The sequence below is a fragment of the Perca flavescens genome, chromosome 22 (genome assembly GCF_004354835.1).
Source record: "Perca flavescens isolate YP-PL-M2 chromosome 22, PFLA_1.0, whole genome shotgun sequence".
Lineage (NCBI taxonomy): Eukaryota > Metazoa > Chordata > Actinopteri > Perciformes > Percidae > Perca > Perca flavescens.
In genome coordinates this window covers 16,674,558-16,684,791 of record NC_041352.1, presented here as the reverse complement: position 1 = coordinate 16,684,791, position 10,234 = coordinate 16,674,558, and the positions used below count along the sequence as shown (strand labels likewise).

Here is a 10,234-nt window from a genome sequence, read left to right as displayed (position 1 = left end):
GATCTGTGAGACAGACGTGCCGCAGGTCCAATGGTGCAGCTCGCTGACGCACGACGCCACCACGCGGGCCAGTATAGTCCCTGTGTGGGCGGGCATTTCTCCTTGTATTCTGATTGTATCGGTCCAGTTTGTATTAGTTAGACGAGCAGAGAGGGGAGCAGGAAGAACCAGGGACTCTTTCACCAAACAAACGCTGTGACTGTGGATACTGGTCGTTCACGGCTCCGTTATGGCAGACGCGGAAGGATTTGAGCTGCAGCCGGACGCGCCAAATCGTGACGGTTTTATTGTCTGCGATGCCTGAATCTTAGCCGGCTGCATTAACAAGGATGCCTCAGCTGATAACTGCGCAGAGATGCCTCCGCTAAACATGGACAAACGGGGCGTCTGTTACAATGGTGAAGGCTGCTTGCTTTTTGTTTTGAACACGAGCCACCCACAGAATCTCTGCAACTCTCCCTACGGACAACTTAAACGCTCCTCTCATCCATTCCTATGAAGAACGTTGCGCAGTGCAGTGAAAACGGGATATCGTGTTGTGGATTTCGAATTGGCGGTGAATTACCCAATAATAAGCTTCTAATCAACTGGGTATCATTTCCCAGTAGCCTATAGGCTGTATACATCCTGTAGTGTGTTGGTACACACTCAATGTAAGGAGCTTTGTCTAGTGGTGAGAGAGCCACTCTCCGAGGGTACAGATGAGAGGCAAACAATATCATCAACCACTGAAGTTGACAGCGCCTTGGGAGAAGGATGCTGGCTTTGGGAGGAAGCTTAAAACCTACAGGAATCATACCAAGATAATAGCACAGCCTGGGATCGTGATGAAAGTCCTCCGCAGGAAGAGGATTGTTTTATTTATGGCCTACTTCTTACTGCTGGTCCTCACTATGCTTAACTTGGCTAATTATAAATGGACTAAAGAGCCTCAGCAGTGTAACCATCAGATGAGGAGCACCACTTATCAGAGCAGATCTGATATTCGCTTCCTGTACAGACCCTCTCTGGCTAAAAAGAGACAGCTCATCTATGTTCTGACCACCTGGAGGTCAGGCTCGTCCTTTTTTGGGGAGCTTTTTAACCAAAATCCCGAAGTGTTCTTCTTGTATGAGCCAATGTGGCACATCTGGCAGAAACTGTACCCGGGTGATGCAGTGTCTTTACAAGGGGCAGCCAGGGACATGCTTAGCTCCTTATACCGCTGTGATCTGTCTGTTTTCCAACTTTACAACAGCCCCGGGGGCAAGAATTTTACCTCCCTGGGACTATTTGGGGCCACCCTCAATAAAGTGGTGTGCTCCTATCCCCTCTGCTCAGCCTACAGGAAAGAGGTGGTGGGGATGGTGGATGATAAAGTATGTAAAAAGTGCCCTCCTCAAAGCCTTAGACTGTTGGAAGAGGAGTGCCTCAAATATAGCACCATAGTCATTAAAGGGGTACGCATTTTGGACGTTAACGTGTTGGCCCCACTCATGGAGGATCCATCCTTGGATTTGAAGGTGATACATCTGGTCAGAGACCCACGGGCAGTGGCCAACTCTAGGATCAAATCCAGACATGGCCTGATAAGGGAGAATTTACAGGTGGTCCGCAGCAGGGATCCTAAACTTCGCAGGATACCTTTTGTGGATCCTGGTCACAAAGCCAACAAGAAGGATGGCGCAGACTACCACTCCATAGGAGCCATGGAGGTGATCTGTGACCGAACCTCCAGGACTTTGAGGACTGCCTTAAACCCACCCAGCTGGCTGAAGGGGAAGTACATGGCCGTGCGGTACGAGGACCTGGTCGAAAACCCAGTAAAGACCTTGCGGAACATCTACCGCTTTGCCAACCTCACCACCAACCATGACATTGAGTCATTTGCCCTGAACATGACCAGTGGCTCCAGCTCCTCCTCTAAGCCATTCATAGTCTCGTCCAGGAATGCCACACAAGCTGCTAGTGCATGGAGAACAGTGCTCAGCATTCAACAGATCAAACAAGTGGAGGACTACTGCCACCATGCCATGTCTGTTCTGGGGTACGAAAGAGTCAGAACAGCCGGGGAGGCCAAGGACATGAGCAAATCACTACTGGCACACTCCAAACTGTGAAAACGTACTCACCACCAAAGACCTTTTTAATTTAATGTTCATTTTTGCATCGAGTGCCGTTTCCTCTTATTGAGGAATTCAAGCTTTACTTTAAATCAGTGTTTGAAGAGCTCCACTGGCCACATCTGGAATGTATCATGTTTCTCTTGGTTGTATTGCAGTGGTATTTGAAGGGACCACTTCTTTTATACTGGAATATTGGATGTGTTTGACAATAGAAGGCCTATGAACATTGACTTAATTAGTGACGCTGCAACAATGAAAAAACAACTGTATAATTGATGTATCTTGTTATGATGACACTTCAAAGTTGCTATATTGGGGTTATTTTTGAATGTTCAAAACCCTACAAAAAACTGTTTTTTCAGTCTCCATACTGTCTGTAAAAGTGATAATAGTTGATGACAGAAAAACAAAAAAGAACAACTGTTAAAAAAAAAAAAGCTCATCGCTAATGTTTATTTGTAAGATCTGGTTGAAGTCAGAGACAATCAAATTGGTTTGTTGATGTGCCATAGGTAGAGGTGTGATGACTAGGCTACATCAGAACAGCAGTAGTACTATTTCTAGATTTAAAAAAGGGGATGTTTTGATTACCTCTTAGGATATCACACACTGTGGACCATGTCATGGCTCTGGAGCTGGAAAGTGTGTAAGCAGTCTGTTCTACCATTTCAAATGTTTACAATTGCTTGCTCTTATGAAAACCGTGATCTGGGAATATTGCATTGAGTAAAGTTCACAGTTAACAAGACAGTTTACGCACCTGTGTTGAAGAACCTGCACTGCTGTACATGTAGAAATCATGATAAAAAATGAGCACTGGACCAGTGGTTCTCAAAGTCTGGAGCATGAGGCAAGGTTAAAAATTCAAATAAAATCCAAAATCTACTAGATTTAATCAATATTGTAATAACAAAAAACGATATGTAATTAAAAATGCATTAATAGCATATCGGTTTTGTAATAATTTTTTTCTTCATATTTATGAGATGTTTCAAGGCATACATTAGTTCAGTGCATTATGCACCACTGTGCCTTCCCTCACCATTTGAGAACCATTGTGCTGTAATTATGTCACACATTTGTTGCTATTTTCTACATAACTCAAACGGTGCCCTGTGGAGTTTATTTTTTTTAATTTTTGCAAACAAAGCTTCCGTTTACATTCATCGTTTCTCACCAAAACATATCACGTGTATTCTTGAGGTCTAAGTAACGTGTTGAATAAATTTCCTTCCTCATAAAACAATTGCAAAGCTGCATTGTTTACGTCAATGTTTTCTTCTTCTTCCCTGCATTTGCTGGTGCATTAATGTGTTTCTTGGTGATTTACTGGAATAGTGTGAAACCATTAGCAGAAATGTGTATCCCGTCATCAGCACGCATGTGTGTCCTCGGGCACGAAAACAAACAAAGCGGGGACACACGCCTAAAAACAATGCTCTATAATGTTACTAGTGGTCAAAAACTCCACAGGGTGCATTTAAGTATTTAGAACATCAGCTTCAATTTAGGGACAACCCAACCTTAAAGATCTCAAAGATATGGCTTAAAAAGGGAAATAGACTAATGTTGAATGACTTAAATACAAAGTTAAAGGTATAAAAGTTAAAGGGATTTTTCACTTACTCCATCCATATGTGATGCGATTAGCTGAGGTTCACCTCAGTAAAACAGTTCAGTAACATTTGATTTGTGATGCTCAAAAAGCCCAAAAATTACACTCAAAAAGCAGCGTCTTTCTTTTTTAACAAGGTTACACAAAGGTTGTAAGTAGAGATGGTCCGACACCATTTTTTGCTTCCCGATACCGATTCCGATACCTGAACTTGCGTATCTGCCGATACCGAGTACCGATCCGATACCAGTGGGTCATATATTTTATTATGTTTTAACAGCTGTATACTACTATCCCTGTATGGATGGGATATGATTTCATTCAGTTCCCCTTGGAACTGTTCTTTTAAGGATGGAACTAAAAGCTGAGCGTCTGCTTCTGAGGACTCGTGATATTATGTTGCTATTATTCAGTCTTTTTTTGCTAAGAACCAAACTGAATATAAACATCAGCGCACACAAAGGACAATGCATTGCATTTCTTTGCAGCAACTGAGGACTGAAAATTGAGGAACATTCCATTGATGCACCCATGCATTCACAACAAAATGGAAAGCCCTCACTCCAAGGACAATGGCTTTATTAACATGAGAAAACAGTCTGCATATTCACAAAGCTTAACCTTCACAGATTGGATTTGTGCACAACACCCTGCTTCACACAAGGCAAATGGGGCCCAGAGATATATAATGAAACACTCATAAAGCAGCAAAGTGCAATCTATAAAGAAGTCAGAGGAAACCTTACATGCTAATAGTCTCTTAGCCAAATGCTGTTGACAGACTTAAGCATTCGGAAGTATTCTAGACTGCCACAGAATGATACGCAAGTTGTGGAGGGAGATGGGGGGTGGGGGGTAATACATTTAGTGGAATACATTTAGAATTTGTTAAAGGGATTGTAGCAGAAAACAGTGCATTAAAAGTTTAATAAGGAGTTGGGGAAGAGCAAAGCAAAGTTGGCAGAAAAAATACCATTTCAGCTGATTAAGGGAAATACCATGGTGTTCAATCACAGCAAATATTCATGAGAAATTCTCCTGCAACCTCTGAAATCAAGACCTTATGTAACCGACTAACACAAAAATGCTCCACTGGCAATTTGTGTGTGACTCAACATGTTGTATCTTCACCAGAACTGCATTATCACTCTACTTGCTGCAGAAAAGCAGACTGAGCACACACAGGGCAATTTCTGCTTCCTGTCAGTTATGTTAAACATTAGGCACTTAAAGCAGGATTAATCATACTATTCCAGGTCTTAAATTCCTTGAAACGGGAGCAAACAAGCCAAGAAAATCATCAGCAAAGCAACAGAAAGAGCAATGGCCTTTGGAATTTATCCCTGTGCGAGTGTGTCTTTGCATGCGTGCCAGCACAAGGGGAGTGCATAACCTTTTGGGAGTCATTGTAACACTGACTCCCGGTCGACTCCTCTCAGATGCCCCGGCCAGTGACCCCACTCACTGTGGGAGGCACGGCCTTAGCCTCAGGGCAGCAGACTCTGATACGCTGGCTTGGAGGTGACTCCTGGAGCTTCAGGCCTCCCTGGCGAGAGCAGGAACAGTGCCAAGTCCCAGGTCTCCCTCCAGCAGGTCTTCCTGGTGCGCCGATCCAGAGTCGCCTCCTATAGATCCAAGCTGGTTTTCTGTTTTCTCCAAATCAAAGGTGGAGTCATGTGGTTCAGTCTCACACAGCTGCTCTTCAACCTGGATGGCAAGTAGCAAATCATAATTGTTAACTTTGATTTATTTTATTCTATGAAGATACGTGTGTAGTAACACAAGGAAAGTCTTACCTCCTGGACATGGGGGCTGCTGAAGAGTCTGGCAAATGGCCCACACCACTGTGGCAGTGAGTCGGTGAGTGGAGGGCCACAATGTGTCAGCACCGGCTTTAGATATCTGTGACTTTGTTAAGGTATGGTGGCGTCAATGACAGCAAAAAAGAGACAGAAAAATGGTTTGTTTTTAGCCTTTTCCAAATCGGGCCTCAGGCCACCGAGTTCTACTATTAATAATTTTAGAAAAACCAAAGCACATCTCACTAGGGGCACATTTAGTTATATTATATGTGTAAAGAAGCAATTGTAGTGTTTTACTGATGTATTTTAGAGAGTTCACAAAGGTTCAGAAGAACAAGGTGCGACATTAGTTGTGTTATCTTAGCCAAGTATGTTAATTATGGGTAGGACCAAAGGATTTTAGCCACAGATGGGGGAGTGGGAGTGCAAATCAGGACAAGGACTATGTTTGAAAGCATTGGTTGAAGTAAATTAAATCATTTTTTTTCTGCTTTGTAGTTGTCTTGACAAATAAAACCCCACAATAAACATAAAAAATGGGTCAGTCTTGTACGTGATTGAAACCAGAGGCAAGGTCGGAACTCATTTATAAATGTGTACAGGCATTTCTGATCAGTGTTGAGAGCAGGAGTAGAAAGGGCTGTTTTTGGACACTGGATGTTATTGTAACAAACTTATGGAGGTGCTGTGGGCTGTGACGGTAGGTAGTCACTTGAAAATAACAATGACATATAATACTAGCCTGGATGCCAGCCGAACTTAGCCCCGCCCACAACATTTGAGGTTGGGAAGTTCAGTCTGGACTTGATCCGTTGTGGAGCAACTATGCTCGAAACCAGAGCTGTTTCGACCAATCAAATTGTCAGGGCGGGCTTTATACGATGATGGACAGATGATCAACAGTAACCTAATCAACAAAGATGGCTGCCGCTGGAGAATTGAGATACGTAGATTCCGATACCTTCTGTTATAGAAGATATCGACAGCGCATTCATTTTAAAAAGCGGAACAGAGACGTGCGATCACTTATGTACACACTGCCACACCCGTCCGCACGACACGGAAACTGCCACCTCTGCCTTTGCTCTGTTGAAGCCTGCCTTTGACTTGCAGCTTCTGTGGCGTCTATCTCTGTTGCTCTGATTGGTTGTAGGTCTATCCAATTTTCTTTCCTGGTTCGGTTGAAACATGCCCCATAATCACAGCCCAATGGGGCACTATCAGACTCATATTCTGACTAGAATGTGAGTATGATGACGTCAGGCTAATATAATACACCCTCTAACCCCCTTTTTCAGGCCAGATGTCTGCATACAGTTGCTTGGTGGCAGCCAATTTTGTGTGATACACTTGATTCTGTATCCTCTCCATTACCGACCCTTAAAAATGACAGGCACATGAACTAGCTTTAGGCTGTAACAAAAATAATAGTTCTGATAATAATTGCCCTTCTGCAGGTGTTCACACTTTGCTCTCCTTATGCCTCCAAAAAAGACAAAACAATATTTCACCAATGCTATAATTTCTGTACAAAAGCAACCTTTGTACCTCAGAGCCTATAATGAATAGTGGGGGACTTACAATCCCCTGGCATAAGCATAAAAAAACAAAGAGCAGAGGAAATGATCTAATGTGTTATGTGGCGCCAATTCTTAAATTCTGGTGCTGTTATCAGCAAAATGCAAGATGTGGGAATTATGGGCCGTATTCTGCCAGCTAACAGGATTTATTTATAAATGTTTCAAATGAGGAAGAGAGAGAGAGAGAGAGGAAGAAAGAATGAGGGGAGAGAGAGAGACAGAGGGAGTGAGAGGGAGAGAGAGAAAGAGAGACAGAGACAGAGGGAGAGAGAGAGACAGAGAGAGAGAGAGACACACCAGGGGATGAAGAATAGAGAGATAGAAAAGGGGGGAATAATGACTTCCTAGGGGGCCTGAAGGAGTGAGTTGTTTTCTCTTCGGCACAGTGTCCTCCTGTTCCACGCTTCCATACCAGCGGCAGCAATGGTAATTATAACTGCTAGAGCTGCTTCTGCTCCACAATGGTGTCAGGTTGTGTGTGTGTGTCTGTGTGTGTGTGTGTGTGTGTAAAGATGCTGACTACTTGTGTGGGGTTAGAAGCTCAACTGCTGCCTCAGCCTCCATCGCAGTAAGCATCATTTCCCACATGTCACCTTTTCCTGACCTCTCATCAGTGGAGGAAATTAAAGGAGTACATTTACTCAACTTCTGTACTTCAGTACAGATTTGAAGTATTTATACTTAATTTAAGAACATCTTGTTTTACCATGTTTTAAAACATGGAGAATGTGATTATTTCTAATCTAAGAACATAATTATTTGGCTGTGACCATATCCCCACATTATACAAACAGTTTGACATCTTGGAAAACATGCTTTTTCCCTTTCTTTTTTAGAATTAGATGAGAAGATCAATACCACTCTCACAAGAGAATGGTATTGATTGTGATAGATCTCCAAACATGTCAAAGTACTCTATTAATAATCATTGGTGGCTGTACAAAATAACTCCCTGTCATCTCAGAATAACCAAGGATGGATATAGTTGTATCTCTTTACACTACCTTATACTTATACTACATTTCAGAAAGAAATATTGTACTTTTTATTCCACTACATATATTGGACAGATGCGGCTTCTAGTTACTTTGTCGATTCAGATTTTACATACGACTCATATCATCACCTTATCAATATAATGCATTATTAGAGATTAAACTGCCCAACAGTAAGTAAATAGAGTAAAATTAGCTTTACTCTGACCAGCTACAACAATAAAATGCATACAACCCTTTGAAAGGGGCCAAACTGCATAATGAACAAGTCTCGCACACGCAATACAAAATGTCAGCAGCAAATACAATTTACAATTGGTGCCACCTCCCTTTTAACTGTTACTTTTTGGTATAGTATTGTGTATGCCCTGCTACTGTGGTATATTCTATCATACCGTATAAAAATAGAGGAACCAGAGAGATTTAACTTCCACATCACTGACTCATCCAGGACCAAGCCAACTATATATTGCAGCCACCCAGAGTCTCTTAAACATGGGTGGCCTCTGGGATGCCACGGTCAAAACAAAAACAGCAGTTGCCAGCCCTGAAATCAAAGTCTGCAAACCACTTCAGCAGGAAAGATCAAACAGGCTTTGATGTCTGTCAAAATCACTGCTTAAGAGTAAAGTGTTTGTCCTAATGAGCCTTAAAGCCAGGCTGACAGGGAAACGGTTAAGGAAGCAGCAGTATGCCTTTAGGATAAGACACCGGCAAGCCATGTTGAGGCTCAATTACCTGGCAGTGGGATCCGGGCTGAGGCTCCTCTCACCTGGTCCACATCAAAGTATCTAGACTCTATTTTACCATTTTCTTTTTCCATCAATAGGAAACATTGGCCAGAACTGTTTTTTTTTTTTTTTTTGTCCTGCTCACAGCTTCTCTCATCCCCTCTCGCTTTCTCTTTCTTACATTTACATGCAAATGATAAAAAAAAAAAACACTACACACATTCTGTCGAATGTGCACATTAACCCCCTATGTAGACTTTTAACTAAAGCCAAAGGGTGTGGGTATGTAACTACTATGGTTACACTGACTGCAATGTTGTGTTGCAAGCAATGAGCGGGTCAATAAGTAGGATTAGGCATCAAGAACCGGTTCCAACTTGGAGTTGTTTCAAAATTTACGATTCCAACGGAATTCCAATTGTTTTTTGTTGGAATCGTTTGGAAAATTTGGTTTTGAATCCGATCATCGGTTACAAATTTAACATGTACAAGTTTTGGTTGTGTGGCTTTCTTTTCCCGCGAAAAATACCTAAACTGTAGAGTAAAACTGTAAATCACCATTGTATCAAAATAAAATGTTCCTTTTTATCTGTGAAATAAGCATGTGACCCGATTCAACTCCACCCCTCAAAGACTCGGAATCGAAAGGAAGAATCAGAATTGGAATCAGAATTGTTAATATCATAACGATGCCCAACCCTATCAAAAAGTGTCATCAATTGAATGTTTGAAGTGTCATATTATGGGTGTGCACAGCTATCAACTTTGGCTGTCTCGGTAGACACTAGAGAGCTAGCCAGGCTCTGCTCAAAGGTAAAAAATCAGACATGTTTATACAGTTTGTCTTTTTACGGATTAAACACACAAGATATAACATGGTAATTAGTGAGCTTTGGAGGGGCTGGTAGGTGGATTTTGTTACCTTCGTACAAATGCAGCCTAGCTGTTTCCACTGTTTTCAGCCTTTATGCTAACCTATGGTAACCGGCTGTTGGCTGCGGCCTTATACTTTATCTTATAACTCTAAGCACTAAGTGAATAAGCCAATTTTCCAAATGTCAAGAAAAATCTGCTTCTCACGTCCAACAAAATATGCTGCGGCTGTGGCTCAGTGGTAGAGCGGTTGGTTAGTGGTTCAATCCTTGGCCCTGCAGTCCCATGTCGAAGTGTCCTTGGGCAAGACACTGAACCGAGTTCACAGTGTGAGTGTGTGTGAATGATTATCTGATGAGCAGGTGGCACCTTGTACGGCAGCCTCGGCCACAGTGTGTGAATGGTGAATGGTTCCTGTACAATGTTAAAGCGCTTTGAGTAGTCGTTGAGACTAGAAAAGCGCTATATGAGAACAGTCCATTTACATTTATTGTTTTTTTAATCCTTTCTAGACCTGTTGTTTAATGTGTATT

The 10,234-nt window shown here is 42.3% G+C and overlaps 2 protein-coding genes across 3 annotated transcripts in view; one reads left to right on the top strand and one right to left on the bottom strand.

The window, feature by feature from the left end:
- chst2b (carbohydrate (N-acetylglucosamine-6-O) sulfotransferase 2b) lies at window positions 1–3,362 on the top strand. The gene has a single exon (XM_028569408.1). It carries the CDS (start codon window positions 702–704, stop codon window positions 2,097–2,099), a length of 1,398 nt encoding a protein of 465 aa, XP_028425209.1. The 5' UTR covers window positions 1–701; the 3' UTR covers window positions 2,100–3,362.
- Window positions 3,363–4,282: 920 nt separating this feature from the next.
- LOC114549439 (sodium/hydrogen exchanger 9) overlaps window positions 4,283–10,234 on the bottom strand; it is a 68,824-nt gene continuing 62,872 nt past the window's right edge. For both annotated transcript variants that reach the window (XM_028569743.1, XM_028569744.1), the window contains 2 exons: window positions 5,517–5,622; window positions 4,283–5,427 (listed from right to left, as the gene is read on the bottom strand). In XM_028569743.1, coding sequence (XP_028425544.1) covers window positions 5,257–5,427; window positions 5,517–5,622 — 277 coding nt within the window. In that variant the 3' untranslated portion in view covers window positions 4,283–5,256. The remainder of the gene's footprint in view (window positions 5,428–5,516; window positions 5,623–10,234) is intronic.